Source organism: Onychomys torridus, chromosome 8 (genome assembly GCF_903995425.1).
Source record: "Onychomys torridus chromosome 8, mOncTor1.1, whole genome shotgun sequence".
In the NCBI taxonomy this organism is placed as follows: Eukaryota; Metazoa; Chordata; class Mammalia; order Rodentia; family Cricetidae; genus Onychomys; species Onychomys torridus.
Genome location: NC_050450.1, coordinates 5,865,054 through 5,881,397, shown reverse-complemented (window position 1 = coordinate 5,881,397; position 16,344 = coordinate 5,865,054). Strand labels below are relative to the sequence as shown.

Genomic DNA, 16,344 nt, shown 5'->3' with positions numbered 1-16,344 from the left:
ATGGGTCAGGTCACCTTGAAGCCACTTGATGAACACAAAGTTGACATACTCAAGGCCAAGGTAACTCAAGCTTCTGGCTTCAGAGAAACATGGGACTAGTCACAAAGACTTAGGGTTTGCCAACACCATTATCCATGGTTTAGAGAGATTCACAGGCATTTCAACCTCTCATACTTTCCTTTTCCCCAGCTCTGTGATCAGGAATAAAGATAAGGCTGGGTGTGGTAGTGTATGCCTATAATCTCAGTACTTCAGAGGCAAAGACAGGGAGAGGGATTGCTATGAGTTTCAGACTAGCCTGGAATACTTAGTGAGATCCCAACTCAAAGAAAGCAAAACAAACAAACAAAAATGCAATTAGCCCTAGACTCTCCCTTATTCTCTGGCCCAGATGCTCCTGGCTCAGCTGTGGAAAAGCTTGCTGCAGAGCATGAAGCAAAATGCAGCTGGGAATCCAGAGGGACGAAAAGTAAACAGCTTCAGCAAGCTACCCACCAGGGGCTCCCACTGTGAACTGCTACCTCACCTATTTGCTGGTGTAGATCCACCCAGAACCCAGTCCATCTCACACTAGGTGTTCCAGAAGACCATGCTTCAAGAACAATGAAACAAGGAGCCACACCACTGTGCAGGGCGATGCAAAATGCCCCATCATGGCTGGGCTGATCACATCCCGTTCAGAGCTTCCTGTCCTTTCTTCTTACATTTACTTTCCCCTCCTTCGATCTTCCTTTCCTTCTTCTCTTTCTCTTCCCCTTCCTCTCTCCCTCTCCTTCAGGGTTCCATTGTGTAGCCCATGCTGCCCTTGACCTTGCTGTCCTGCTTCCACCTTCCAGTACTGAAATGACAGGTGTGTGTCACACCCCAGTCCTTTTGCTAATTTTAGCCAAAATAACTGAGGGGAAAAGCAGATGGAAACCAAGTTTGTGTTGCTGCCAATAGTTTCCTGACTTAGTCTTAACCCTAATCACACAATGTGGATTCCATTATCAACCCATATTCACCAATGTATCCCTTTTCTGGCTGTAATTTTGATGTTCCTTTAAGAATTTGATTCCTCAACTCTGAGGCTTCTGTGACACACCACCCCCAACCCTGGCCCTCTCCTCCCACCCCCCTAAAAAGGAAAAGAAACAGTCTAGACAGGAAGCCACTGAAGAGAGTCCTTAAAAACTGTGATAGGGCTCCTGAAGTGTAGCTCCTCACAGTGGATGGCTTCTGGTGGGGGTGGGGAAGGTCTCAGTTCTTTAAGGGGCTGGCCATGGGGGGTTTGACCATGCTCCAGTAAATATATATATGCAACATAAATTAAACTTAGGGTATTTTCTTTTCTTTCTTTCTTTTTCTTCTTCTTTTTTGGGGGGCAGGGCACAAGAATGGGGAGGTGGACCTGTGAGGACTGGGAAGAAAGTGTGATTGGGGTACATTGTGTGAAATTCCCAAATAATCAATAAAAATATTATGTTGGAAAAAATTTTGATTTCTGCATGGCCAAAGCTGCTCATTTCTTACCTGAAATACATGAAAAAATTAATTTACAGTAGTTGGCAAATTTCAGTAAGCTTCATGTTCTTGTAAATATAGTTTTGTTGAAACATATCCATTCTGCTGGGTTATGCATTGCTGTGGCTGTTTCTGCACAATGGCAGAGTTTAGCAGAATCTATGTGTCCCGCAGAGCAGTAGACAGTGGCTATTTGTCCTTTTAAAGAAAGTCTGTTTAGCTAGGATGTAGCTCAATTTATAGGACTTGTCTGGTGTGTGTCAAGTCCGGGGCTTCATTCCCAGAGTCAAAAGAAAGAATGGAGGGAGGGAGGGAGGGAGGGAGGGAGGGAGGGAGGGAGGGAGGTTGTGCATGTGTGTAATCAAAACACTTGGGAGGTAGAGCAGGGATCAAGGTCAGCCTTGGCTATGTAATGAGTTTGAGGCTAGCCCGGGCCACATGAGACCCTGTCTCAAAACAGAACAACAAGATCGGTGTCAAAGTCTTGAAAGTCTTGATTGAATTCACTGCCCCTCCAAATTCCTTCTAAACTCAAAATATAAGGCTAGGCTTTGGGGCCCATGTCTAGCACTAGAGAAGTTGAGGCAGAAGAATAACAAATTCAAGATAAAATTGAGATTTAGTCAGGTTAGCAATTTCTGGGCTACCCAGACTACAAAAGTAAGAACTGATCTCAAAACCAAAACCTAAGCCAACAACTAAACATAATTGAAAGGGTTTTTTTGTTTGTTTGTTTGTTTGTTTGTTTGTTTGTTTGCTTTTGGTTTTTGTGGGGTTTTTTGTTTGTTGTTTTTTTTTTTTTTAGGGTCTCATTATGTAGCCATAGTTGGCCTGGAACTCACTATGTAGACCAGACTGGCTTCAAACCCATAAAGATCTCCTGGCCTCTGCTTCTTGAGTGTTGGGATTAAAGCAATGTGCCATCCTACCAGACACCTGGCAAGTTTTCTAGATGAGCTTCTAAGTCATTGTCATCTGCTCCTTTAAAGTGACAGGTTGTAACTGGAGCTGAACAGTTAATGCTCTAATAATGTGCGACTGACAGCGATCTACCACATCACATGATGGTGAGGATATCTGAATAAAGGCCACACTCATGCACTAGAGGAGGTGAGGGACTGTATATCTGCCACTCTAGCATCAGATCTTTCCCAGTTCCTGACCTTGAACCCATCATAGGGCAGACACTCACTTTTCATCTTTTCTTTGGCTCCAGCAATCAGATAGTAAAAGATGTGGAATGTCCTCTCATCCCTGGCCTGGCGAATTGCCCGAGACTTTTCCAAAAGATCTGGTTGGGAAGGAGTTAAGGGCTCTAGGGCCAGATGAGGAATTCAGCTCACAGCTCAGGGATTCAGCTTCCAAAAACCTATTAACCCACCCTGCCAAGCCAGCTGCTGCAGGGGTCCCCAGGACCTGAGAGGCTCCCTGGAAAGTTTTAAGACCTAAGAGCTGGCAGAGTTGGCCACTATTTCTGATTCATGAGCCTGTGTAGGGCAGCCGATCTCAGATGAACTCTTTAAGGACACGGGGTTTGGCCTTGGGCAAGACTCAGCAAAAAGGTGATGAAGGCCACGTGACAGCTGGTGCCAAGCTGGCCCTAGCTCTATCCCAGCACATGCTATAAACATGATGCAAATTAATTCTATTCTAATTCTATTCTCCAGACATCATCTCTGTCTCACCCACAAGGTCCATAGAGTTGAGAGATCAGTCAAGAATCCAACACAGATCTTGAGGGTTTACATGTAACCCTACTCCACAGTACCTCCTGTTAAACACAAGAAGGGTTGTTCCAGAAGAAACTCAAGAGTCTGCAGAGAGGAAGGGGATTCTGTGTTTTTCCTGGGTTCCCTCACCCCCATGACCCCAGCTCAGCAAAGGATACATGTTTCGATGTTGGCACCCACGATGTAACCAGTGACATCAAAGTTGATGCGAATGAATTTGCCCTGCAGGAGAGGAGAACAAGCTGATGGAGTGGCCAGGCTCAGTACAGACTCCACACCACAGGCAGGCAGGGGAGTGTCAGAGCGCCAGTCAGGAAGGAGAGACTCTCAAACACTCTCAGAGCTTCTCAGTCCTGTTGGGTCACAGCAAGCAGCATCCCCAGGCCTATCAAACCCATGCAGGGAACATCATTTGTACATGAAACAACTAAGTCCTTCATGGCTGCCCCAAAGGAGTAGAGAAACTGAGGCTGACTTAGGTTAAGTGGCCTGGCATGACATTGCTCTTCAGAGGTGGCTGTCAGTCACAGGCCCTTCTACACCAAGTAGGCTAGGCTAAAATGCGTTTTGTGCATGTGCGTGCACGTATGTGTTGCGTGTGTGTGTGTGTGTGTGTGTGTGTGTGTGTGTGTGTGTGTGTGTGTGGTGAGGGGGGAACTGGATGCACACACCAGGGGAAATTGTCAAGTGTTATTTCTCAGGCATTGTCCATCTTGTTTGCTCAGATAGAGTCTCTTATAGATAAAGACTGGAACTCTCCAAGTAGGCTAGGCTGGCTGGTCAGCTGGCCCTAGGGATTCTCTGCTTCCCCATTGTTGGGACTACAAGCATATGCTACCATGTCTTGCTTTTTCTTGTGGTTTCAGGTCCTTGTGTTTGTAGGGCAAGCACTTACTGAGCTATCTGAGTTCCTACTAATGCTGTAAATGGAAACCCTGGCCTCATAGATGCTAAGCCAGAGCTCACTCTGAGTAACTCCTCCAGGCTCCACACTTGAATTATGAACAAGTCAGGGTCTTGCTAGGTAGCCCAGGTTGGCTTTGAATTAACAAGCCTCCTGTCTCAGCCTCCTGATCACTGGGATTACACCCAGTGATATGCACCACTATACCTGGTTGTGACTGGCCTAGTTCTTCCTTCATATTAGAGGGAGGGCATCAAGATGGTTTGTATGAATCTGAGACATGCAGTAAGAGTGTTACTTGGCACTGAATGAGTAGCTGAGATGGAAATAGGCCTGGGCAGCACAGTGAGGCCCAGAGGGAGCTCAGGGTGGGCAGGGAAACGTCTCCAAGGACATTTAATTTCTGTGATTAATTTTGTTCTCATTTATGTGTATATGTTTGTATGCCTATGTGTGAAGTGTCTATGGATGCCCAGGGGAGCTTGAGGAGGACATCAGATCCCCTGGAGCTAGAGTACCCTTGAGTAAGGAAGGAGACAGCCTTGGGACTTGGGAAAGGGTACATGGGGACAGTGACACCTCTCACATCACTGACTGCTAGTCCTCAAAGCAGATCCCCTTCCTGTGTCTGGATAGTGCCTAGTCAGGTATATATTACATGCTTAATAAAAACTCAACAAATGGCCGGGTGGTGGTGGCGGCGGTGCACTCCTACAATCCCAGCACGTGGGAGGCAGAGGCAGGTAGATCTCTGTGAGTTTGAGGCCAGCCTGGTCTACAGAGCTTGTTCAGGACAGGCACCAAAACTACAGAGAAACCCTATCTGGGAAAAAATAAAAAACAAAACAAAACAAAAAACCCTCAACAAATGAAAAGGGGCCATGGTCTATATAAAAGTCCACCAGAATGATTGTATGCAGTAAGTGCTTAGTCAGTATTTGGTAGAGGACAGATGTATGTGTTATAGAGCAGGTGCTCAGTTATGCTTTGTTGAATGAATGAATGTGTATTGCATGTGTCTAATATGTAGCATGTGCTCAGTAAATGTTAGTTAGATAAACCACAAATGTTAATGCCTAACTGAGAATGGATGCTCAATGATTGTTGAGTGAATGAATGAGGACAGGAGCCCTTGGGACATAAGGAGAGGGAACAAATATGGTTGTCCTCTATTGTCTCTAGTCCATTAGTCCCAAAGGGCTCTTATACTCTTCCAGTGTGTGTTCTTGGGGTATATGTGACACCAGAGTACCACATCAGTCCCAGAAAAGCCTATATAGCTCTGCTACTTACAAAGCGAGAAGAGTTGTCATTCTTGACAGTTTTTGCATTGCCGAAAGCCTCCAGGATTGGGTTCGCCTGTAGAAGCTGCTTTTCCAGCTCCCCCTAAAATTCATTCACATCTAGTTATGGGGGAACACAACCTAGGACCTGACATAAAGCTCTGCCCTTTGGCCACAGGCTCTATCCTGTTTTCAGCTCCTCCTAGGCCCCAAATGTCCCATTCAGATATATAGGATCTGTTCAGAAGAGCTTTTTGACAGAGAAGAAGATATCTGCTCCCTAGAAAGACTGCTGCCCAGAGACAAAGGTAATATCATACAATGCTGGGATGCTTACAACACCATTAATGGCACTCCTAGGAGTGTGCAATGTACAACCTGCCGGCTGTCCTTGGTGATATCACAGTTCAGGTTTGCCTTCTTCAAACTAAGCTGCTACAACTTTCCCGACAGCTTAAGTGCAAATTTTAAAAGTTGTAGCATTTCACCTGGCAGGCCTAGACTTCTGATGTTTCCTATGGAAGATACTTTGGGAGGCTCCAAACCCACCGGAAATCCTTTTCAGCAGCTGCAGAATGAAGCCTTGAAGCTGCATGAGCTCTGTCTAGCAGATTAAATGCAGCTGAGACTGCATGCAGCGCCCCCCCCCCCCCCCCCCGCAGGCCCCTCTTCGGGGCTCCTGTGTGTGAATGCAGTCATGAGATTAATGGAGGTAAGGAAAGGGTCAACAAAGTAAGCCATGCCAGGAAAGCAAAGAGATGTCAAACCACAGAAGGCAGTGGCTACTGCTGCTGCCTGGCCATCCCCCTGGAATGCAGCCTGCAAAATAAGATGCAGAAGGCCTTATCTTTGTGGAAACCCCAGCACCAAGTGGACCTGGCCCACTAGAGAAATTAACAGGAAGAGTCATTTACTTTCCTTGGCTAGTAGGAAGAAACTTGGAGTAATTGCATCTACCTGCAGACTTGGGATCCAAAGTTTCCCCACAAAGCTCCCTCTTCTGCAAAGAGGTTTTTTAGCAGGCATATTGAAAGGACTGCCAAGGAGAGCATTGAACATAGAGACCTCATCTGATGGATATTGAGACTTTGCTCCAGAATCATTTAGTGACTTGGCAGAGGTTACATAGCCTATGTCAAATAACATTCAACTTCTTGCCTGAGACAAAGTACTGTGTGGCCCAGCATCTACCTTCAAACAGACTAGGTGACATGAAACACGCTGGAGGGTCTCTTCTAGGCTGGGACCCATGTGACAGCCCAGAGTCCAGTTCACATATGCAGAGGTCCATGCAAGGCCAGGTTGTGTGTGGCACAGCTGGGGCCTTACCTAGCCACCAAAGCTAGTGCATCACAAACCCAAGATGGTTTCAAATGTCTTGGGTGAGGCAACTGGCATGCAGGAGAAGAGGCACGTATGACACACACATGCACAAAGACACACAGGTGCAGGGGACAGAGCTGGGGCAGGAAGGCAGGGAAGGTAGCTTTGCCCTGGCTGGGTTTCCCACTGACCAAGCCAGAGCCACTCTAGAGCCTGATGGTCCTAAGATGCTCAACAGATGGGATGGTTCAGTGTGTCGGGAAACTGATGGCAGGCACATTGTGGGTTTATTTTGAACTGGGGAAATCCATCCAGGTTGGAGTGCAGCCCTGGGGATTCTGGTAGGAGCCTCTGGTCAGCTAACATGCCCCACTCTGCGCTCTGGCATCACCCCCACCCCCACCCACGCACTCCATGATATTTTGGTGCCTCTACTAGTCTGGGGCCAGAAACTCAGGGGTTTGCCCTGCTCTCACATCCACTAGGGGGCCCGTGGGTGCAACAGATGCATGCAGGTCTTAATCCACTCGGTGCCTCCCATCACACCAGGAACACTCTGTTACTCACGTAGGCAAAAGATGGGCCTTGCTGCAGTGGGACAGCACAGTATGAAACAGATGTCAGTGCTTCTGCCTTCACACCCAAGCCCACCCTACAGTGGGAGCCCTGGGTGGAGCTCCTCCTCCTTGCTACCATTGCTCCCAGCCCTAGCCCACAGGGATCAGCTCCTTCCCTTCTACTGTGCTCTAGTCTCTCCTTCCTTCTCTCCCTTCTCCCTCTTGTTCCCTTTGTTCCTTTTGAGACACTGTATAGCCAGGCTTACTTTGAATTCATGATCCTCCTGCCTCAGCTCCTGAGTGCTGACTGGGATCACAGGTTTACACCATCACAACTGCCAGGCATCTCATTTCCTAATTGCTGGCCTCAATGGATGTCTTCCTTCCTTCTTTCCTTCCTTCCTTCCTCCTTCCCTCCCTCCCTTCCTTCCCTCCCTCCCTCCCTCCCTTCCTTCCCTCCCTCCCTTCCTTCCTTCCCTCCTTCCTTGCCTCCCTCCCTCCCTTTTTTGACAGGGTCTCATGGATCCCAGGCTGGTGTCAAACTTACTAGACAGCTGAAGATGAACTTGAACTTCTGGTTCTCCTGCCTTTATCTCCCAAGTGTTTGGATTACAGTATACACTACCACATCTGGTTTATGGGATGCTGGGGATGAGCCCAAGGCTTTGTGCCTGTGAGGCAGGCACTCTACCAATTGAGCCCCTGCCTCCACACCCCCCACTGGCTTCTGATCTGATGGGGGAAGAAATGTGTCTGCATATGCAGGGAGAGAGTATTCAGCCCTCATAAAGCTGGGTCATCCTAACTGTTATGTCTTGTTTTCATTTTATAGAAAAAGGGGGAGAAGTGGGATTCTCTCTGTCACACAAGCTCAGGCCAGTGTTCCCTACACATAACCCTAATAGGCTAGCCTATGGTCCTGGGCTTGTTTAAAGGGAAAAGTATCCCAGGACATAGCCAGCACCCACCCAAGGTCCCTGAGAGCTCCAGGCTCACTGGCCACTGTGCCAGTCTGTCACCCCTAAGAATAAGAAGCAAGATGCAGGGTGGCAGATGTTGTCATCCCCCTGTCCCCAGAATCCATACAGAGATACTGATTGGACCCAGGGTCCCACATGGGACAGATGAGGAACGCAAATGGAAGAGAGGAAGAAAAGTAAGGGAAGGTTCTAGAAACTTCCTCTGCTTTCCTTCTAAGTCCCCTTCCTACTGGGCCAGTGTGGGGCCTTTGTGGGGTTTTTGTTTTCTGGCTCTGTCTCTATCAGTGTAACCACATGTCCCTGCAGGACCTCATCCTTGTGGTGTGTGGCTCACAGAAAGAGCCTCAGCCAATAGTGGACCAGGGACCCATGCTGAGTGACCCCAGCATCCATCTCCCCTGGGGGTGGGACATAGAGTCATTCCAATTTGAGACTGAGTCCTACCCCCTAGGGACAGTATGTGGGGCATATTTGGTGGCTCCAAATATACTGTGGCATATAGGGACAAAGGCCAGGGACCAGGAGCACTGGAGTTTGTAGGACAGTCCCCACAGCAGGAAATCTATTCACAGTAATTGGATTTAGTAGGGTCACTGCTAAGAAGTATTCATGGAAGACCTCAGTAGAGGAGGCTCAATCCCCAGAATGCTGGGACCAAGTAGCCATGGCAAGGGGAGGGGGTCCCCAGAGCCAGCATGCTCCACCCAGGGGGACCAACCCTGGGGGCACAGGTTGAGTTCTATTCATTCAAGTCAGCTAAGACTAGGTGTAGCCTTGGTGACGGCACTTGACACTTACTGTGATGCTACTGTCTTTCTTGCCCTTGTGGGAGGACGCCACCACAGCCAGGTACTGGATTACTTTCTTTGTGTTCTCTGTCTTCCCAGCTCCAGACTCACCTCTGAAAGACATGAGTATGATGATGTACAAGCCAAGCAGGACCCTCAGAGTGGGGAAATTGAGGCTCCTCTGGAAGAGGTATTAGCTGGCTGTTTGTGTGTGCTGGTGCACCTATGTTTGGGTGAAAGTTTATGTACATATGTACAGAGGCCAGAGGTCAACCTCAGTTATCATGCAGGTCACTCTCTGGCTGTAACTCATCAGTTAGGCTAGGCTGGCTGGCAGTGAACCCCATTCACTCACAGATAGACACTCAGCCAATAGTGGACCAGGGACCCATGCTGAGTGACCCCAGCATCCATCTCCCCTGGGGAGTCTATCTGTGTCTCCCCATTGCTGAGGGTACAAGCTCATCACTCTACCTAATGTTTTTTAACATGGGTCCTCAGAATCCGAACTCAGGTCCTCAAGCTTGCACAGCAAATACTTTATCCAATGAGCCATCTCTTCAGCTTGAGCTTGGGTTTTTCACCAGAGCAAATGAACCCAAGTAGACTCAGGCCCACAAGCCAGTGTATTCCTCTAGAAATAATATAAGAAAGAGCTCAGAAGAAGAGGGAAGAAGAACCTGAGCTCTGCTACAAAGAATCAAACTCTGGTCTGTTCAGCACCCTCTGCTAAGAGGTATTGTCAGCAAATTTTACTCAGAAGAACTGGACAAGAAAGAGGCTTCCAAGGAAGACAGAGAACCTTCCAGAAAGCAGAGCCAAGGCTAGAGACTATAGAGAAAAGAATGCCTTATCCCATGAGTCACTGAGCAGAAGCAAGGCCCTCCATCCTCAGCAGAATCCCTTTAATATCAGGCAGCTAGCTGATAATCTCAGACAAGTACCAAAGGGCTTCTTTGATCGGAGTAATTTTCACTAACATGCATATAGCTAATAGCTTCCCACTGGTGGCGTACTGATAGCCTAATGAGAAGACTCCTTCTGGAGCATGAGGGGCCACCATCTTGAGCCACTCGAGATCACTGCAGTGGGGCTTCTCTACCTGTGAGATCCAGTACCACCTCTGGTTCCTCATGTCTGCTAAGAAGAAAGGATGGGGTCTCTACTCACATTCCTTCCACATCATTTTCCGCCCAGATTTTTTGTTTGTTTTTCTTTGCTTTGCTCAAAAGCTCTCATTTTCTGAGCTCACTTCATACTTAACAATATAAGAAAGACTTTTTTTAAAGTCTGGAAAAAATTCACCCATACAAAGGTCAGCTTGGGGTTCTCTGGGCTGAGCCAATGGCCCAGTTGAACATAGCTCTGCCCTTTTCCCTAAATAGAAGGAAAGAAATGAACTTTCTCAGCCAAGGCTACCTCAGTGACTTCACTAAGGCTGGAGAAAAGAGAAGAAAGAACGATGACTTGCTCTGGGTATCTGGCCTGGCCCCACGGAGCTCACTATCCAGAAACTATCCTCATGCCAGCTTCCTGTTATCCCCTGAACTGGACACAGTTTGAATGAGACCTGTTCTTCATAGGCAGTGTCTGAATACAGTCCCTAACAGGTGGTGCTGTTTGGGGAGGGATAGCCAGGGAATGCAGGCCTTTGAGGGTCATAGCCCACCATCTTCCAGCTCAAGCTCTCTACTCCCTGTTGGTGTCAGGTGAGAAATGACTGATGCAGTTTCCCACTGCCAAGAACTGCATGGTCACAGTGGCGTAAGGTCCCTGATAACCCCTCCTTTTCCAAAGGACACAATTATTGATTTTCCTAAACTTTGGGAAACAGAGTTTACATTGTATGTAGTGAGGGGTACTAATTACTTTGCATGCCCAATCTCTTTTACCTTCCTCAGCACCACCACCTCTGTTTATGGAGGCAGGAAGCATGGTATATGTGTTACTGTGGAAAAGAAGTTTAGCCTAGAATGAGTAGGCAACTTGTTCTGGGTCATACAGCAAGGCAAGGGCACATTGAGTCCTTGCACTGGGGCCATGGCAAACCCTTGCTTCAATGAGTTGCTTTTATCAGCTATTTTGTCCCAGGAAGGACAGAAAGGAACCAACACCCTAGAACCAGATAAGGGGCAGGCAGGGTCCTGGTGTTTACTAAGTGCCTGCTTTGTGATGTAGAATATTATTTTAAGGTGTGTTACTTTTGTTTATGTTGCATTTGTTTAACTGTGAAACTGTGATAATTTGCCTGTCTAAAACAGCTGATTAAAACATGGTCTAATAAAGAGCTGAATGGCCAATAGTGAGACAGGAGAGAAAAATAAGCAGGACTGTCAGGCAGAGAGGATAAATAGCAGGAGAAATCTGGGCGAAAGAGAAGAAGTAGTCCGAGAAGGATAGGGGCCAGCTATCCAGCTACACAATCAGTCACAGAGTAAGAGTAAAAGTAAGATTAAGAAGTAAGAGAAAGGTAAAAGCCCAGAGGCAAAAGACAAACAGGATATTTAAGAAAAAATTGGCAAGAAACAAGCCAAGCTAAGGCTGGGCATTTATAATTAAGACTAAGCCTCCGTGTGATTTATTTGGAAGCTGGGTGGCGGGCCCCCCAAAAGAGCCAAAACAAACAACAACAACTCTGGGCTTACTTGTCCCCTCACTTCAGTACCTTTAATTCTCAGCCATCTAATGAGGATCTTCATGATTATTCTCACCACCTTCTTGGGGAAACTGAGGCTTAGAGACATTGAAGTAAACTGATCTAGTTCCAGGTACTCCCATGGACAGAAAACAGAAGGGGATGAAATTTGAACTCAGATCTAAATAATAACACAATCCATATTCTCCCTGCTCCCACTTTTTATTTTAATAAATGAGAGGGAAAGACAGAGGGACATCTCAGCCTTGGACTCTGAAACTGAAATCAGGGATCAAAGAACTAAGCCACTCAGTTGTGTACACCATAGTATAAATTACTTCAGTCGAGCTAATGTCAAAATAGTGGATAAACTTCTCTTCAACTGAAGTGGAAGGATCTTGGTCAGGGAAGGGAGGGAAAGTTGTGCGTTCTGAGCACAGGCCTCATGATTGGCACGTCAGCGTCCTGTCTTGTTCCACTTCCTACCATCCATGCTTTCCCATCTGGCCTTCTGTCCCTGCTCCTGACTACAGGGAGGATATCAGCAGTGACAGACTCTGGGAATCCTTCCCTACACTTGGTCCTCTAGGCTCAACTATTTCCAAGTGTTTCTGATAAAAATAGTTTTAGATAGCCTTGCCAAAGAACACACCCAAGTCCCAGGCTCCAGGCATCTGAAGTTGGCAGGCCCTGAGTGGCTCCAGAAACATGCTTATATCTGCTTTGGTGACCCAGGAACTCTGTGTGACAATGCTGTCCCCATCCAAGCCCCTGTCATGGTTCTGAGGAACTTGTACAGTTTCATGGGGACACTCCCTTGGTGTGTGTGACCTGTACAGTTTCATAGGGACACTCTCTTGGTTTGTGTGACCTGCAAAGTCTCATGGGGACATTCTGAGAAAATCTCTGTGCTTGATGGAAGGGTCTGAAAATTATTAATGACTTCTCATCATGGAATTTGTATAATTTTAACACTATGGGGTAGTCCTGCCTCTGCAAGTTGAACACCACTAAAAGCTTATTTACAGGCTGTTGTTAGCCTCAATAAGGAGTCAAATTGGCTGCATACTTACAACTCCTCCTAAGTCCCACCCCTAATGCAAGCTGGCTGTGTCCTCTAGTATTGGCGTCCAACTCCTACGCATCCTGTAAAGCCCAGTTAGATAGCACTCATTTTGAATACTATCTGGACTCAATATGTTCATCCCCTATAGCCCTCATTAGCTGAATGGCACAGGGGCTCCTGGGATCAGACAGCCTGAGTTCAAATACCCACTCAACCAGTCACCTGCATGGCCTCTGGTAAGTTACTTAACCTTCTGTGCCTCTGCTTCCTTACTCACAAAATAAGTGTAAGCCAAACATTCCATATGACCACTGTGATGGTTAATCAAGAGAACACAGCACTCAGTATGGTGACTGGCACACAATCATAGCTGCTGTTCCTCCCTTACACTTGTGTGCTCTGTCTGTACCATAATCTCCATCATTGCTTCCTGTGCTAACCCATAAGCCCCACCACATTTCCCCGTTTAGGTGTGGAATGGGCAAGCCACTTCTGTACAGGGCTGCATAGCAATCATTTCAGGCTTTGTGGGTGTCTGGTTGGTTTCTGTCAATTTGACACAAACCTAGGCATATCTGGGAAGAGGGACTCTTAATGGAGAAAAATATCTCATTAAAATTTGCCTTAAGTGGTGACTGATGTGGAAAGGTCCAGCCCATTGTGGGTCTCATGAGGTGTGATAATCTATGCCTGCATCAGTATCAGGCATCCTTAAGCATTTGAGCATACTGGTTTCCACTACATGAGCCCTGTGACAGGGCAGGACTGGGCAATTCAATTGTGAACACATCAAAGATCCCACCCTGGTGATCTTTATCTTCAGTAAACAACAAAGGAAGAACAGCTTCACTTACGTGCACAGAATGGACTGGTCTTCACGATCTGCAAACAGAGAAAACAGTGTGAATTAGATAAAGCCCTGAATCTAAGGGTTTGGACATGGCTCAAACTCTCACATGTTGGCCAGACTGGAGATGGCCAAGAGCCAATTGTACTGGATGCCCAGAACACAAGGGGCCAAAGTGAACCCATGAGGAGAGTCACAGTCCCTGAGGTGGTCCTTCCTTGAAAGAGGCTTGAGCCTGATGCACCTAGGAGGCCACAGACCCCCAGCCACACTAGCTCTGGGGGACCCAGAGCCTCCCCTATCCTGATTAGGTTATAGACTGGGGGGTTCAGGCTGGCCAGGTACCCTTGTGACCATAGGTCTCTGCTCTAAAGTGTTTTAGCTTGCTGTGTCAGCTCCATCAGCTATGAAGTGTTGTAGTGGACGGCCCTGGGTTGTGAGCACCAGCACTCATTTCTCTCCTTGCAGGGGTGGGGGGCAATGCAGGTTCCTTTACATCTGTCCCTATGTTACCCCTGCCATCCTAGAAAGCTGTGGTAGCTATTATTATGTCAACTCAACATAAGCTAGAGCCATCTGAAAGGAGGAAACCTCAACTGAAGAAATGCCTCTATAAGATCTGGTTATAAGGCATTTTCTTAATTAATGGTTGATGTAAGAGGGCCCAGTCCATTCTGGGTGGTGCCATCCCTTAGCTGGTGGTCCTGGGTTCTATAAGAAAGTAGGCTGAGCAAGATATGAACAGTGAGCCAGTAAGCAGCACCTCTCCATGGTCTCTGCATCAGTTCCTGCCTCCAGGTTCCTATCCTGACTTCCTTCAGTGATGTGGAAGCTTAAGCAAATAAATACATTCCTCCCACATTGTTTTGGTCATGATGTTTCATCACAGCAATAGCAACTCTAATAAGACAGAAGTCTTGGAGTGGTTCCTTTTGTGCCCAGGGGAGGGTTAAGATTGTACCCAGAGCTGAGCTGACTTAGAGTCCTCACTTGTTAGGGATGGGCATGTAGCACAGAGGCCTCCCTTGCTTCCTTCTAAGCCCTTGGTTTCTGTCCTTATGCCTTCTCCTACCCATGCCAGTGTTCCCACATGTCGAAAAGCTCCTATGTAGGCTCTGTTCTCTGGAAGTTGACAGGTCAGTGCCTGATGCCTAGTACCAGAGACACCCCACCCTCTGATGCACAGGACATTATGAGATCAAAGATCAAGCAAGCATCACTGACAGCTTCTCCTCAGAAAGTATCCCAGCCAGCCAGCCAGCCAAGGAGGGACATGGGAACAACAACACTCTAACCAGCAGCCAAGAGCAGAGACACCAGAATGCCACACCTAATGGGCAAAGCCTGAGGTAGTATCTTTCACATCTGTTTCTTGCACCACAGCCCTCAGCCTCATTTTACTGCAGAGCTCCTGGTATGCGGGATACCAGACCTCCAATGCCAGCCAGATGGTTGAGTGTCCTGTTATCTGTTTTGAATGGATCACAGATAGATAGACAGACAGATGGACAGATCAGAGGACAGATAGGAGGATGGATAGATGGATAATGGGAGTAGGAAATCAGGAATTCAAAGCCATCCTTGGCTATATAGTGAGTACCAGGCCAGGCCAGCCAGGGCCTATTTTAAGAAAGAAAGAAAGAAAGAAAGAAAGAAAGAAAGAAAGAAAGAAAGAAAGAAAGAAAGAAAGAAAGAGGGGGAGGGAGGGGAGAGATAAGGAAGAAGGAAACAAGAAAAAATAATAAAGCAAGCAAAGATGGAAGAGAGGAAGGAAGAGAGGAAGGAGGAGAGGAAGGAAGCCCACCATACTCTGATTGAGGTGAGGCTGGAGGAACCAGTGCCCTATGACTAGAACCCAGGCAGCAAAAATGTCTCCATAGCCTGATGACCTGACAGGGTCTCATGTAGCCCAGGTTAGCCTCAAATTCACTATGTAGCCTAGGATGACTTTGAATGTCTCTATCTCCTCAGTTCTGTGATTCCAGACCTCCAGCACTCACTGTTTATGCAGCACTGGGGATGCGGGCCTCATGCACATTAGGCAGCTACTTTGCTCTCTGAGCTGTGTCCCCAGCCAGCACTGACCGGCATTATTTTAAGGAAGGTCTTAAGTATTGGCAGACCATGGGCTTCTTCCATCTGACCTGAGGAGGGAGCCAGGCTTTCTCAGCAACCTGGCAAGAGCTAGGCCCTGAGCAGGAGAGATTTATAGGGTCAGAGGCTCCTAGGCCTCCCAGAAGGAGGAGCAGTCTCTGTGCTGTAGGCCATTGGCAGCTCTCTGGCCCAGGATGCTCCCATAGGAAACACAGCGTGGGAAGCACAGCTCTGGGCAAAAGAAGTGCTTCTTTGGGTCAGCTGTTGAACTGACCCCTGGGAGCTTGCCTGAACTTTCCATGGCTGGGGCATTCTGTTTCCTCTCTGAGCCCAGTCTTTGAGAGAGCCAGGGAGGGGATGGTAAGATGGCTCAGTGGGTAAAGATGCCTGTGTCCAAACCTGAAGATCTAAGTAACCTTGGGGTCCACATGGTAGAAGGAGAGAACTGACTCCCACAGGTTGTCCTTTGACCTCCACACATGCCTGTGCACATACACAAAATCTATAAATGTAATTCATAAATTTTTAGAAGGTAGAACAAGATCTTCTGCCCTACCACACATCTCCTTGTCCACTCAGGTCCTTCTGTTAATCATGACTGTGAAATTCACAGGACATGAGCCAGCTCAAAACA

The 16,344-nt window shown here is 47.4% G+C and overlaps 1 protein-coding gene across 4 annotated transcripts in view; it reads right to left on the bottom strand.

The window, feature by feature from the left end:
- Myh11 (myosin heavy chain 11) overlaps positions 1 to 16,344 on the bottom strand; it is a 114,091-nt gene that overhangs the window by 57,167 nt on the left and 40,580 nt on the right. For 2 of the 4 annotated variants that reach the window (XM_036195166.1, XM_036195163.1), the window contains exons 4-9: positions 13,624 to 13,651; positions 9,079 to 9,181; positions 7,311 to 7,331; positions 5,431 to 5,523; positions 3,392 to 3,455; positions 2,696 to 2,794 (exon numbers count right to left, since the gene is read on the bottom strand). In XM_036195166.1, coding sequence (XP_036051059.1) covers positions 2,696 to 2,794; positions 3,392 to 3,455; positions 5,431 to 5,523; positions 7,311 to 7,331; positions 9,079 to 9,181; positions 13,624 to 13,651 — 408 coding nt within the window. The remainder of the gene's footprint in view (positions 1 to 2,695; positions 2,795 to 3,391; positions 3,456 to 5,430; positions 5,524 to 7,310; positions 7,332 to 9,078; positions 9,182 to 13,623; positions 13,652 to 16,344) is intronic. The other 2 variants (XM_036195167.1, XM_036195164.1) reach the window with 1 other exon arrangement.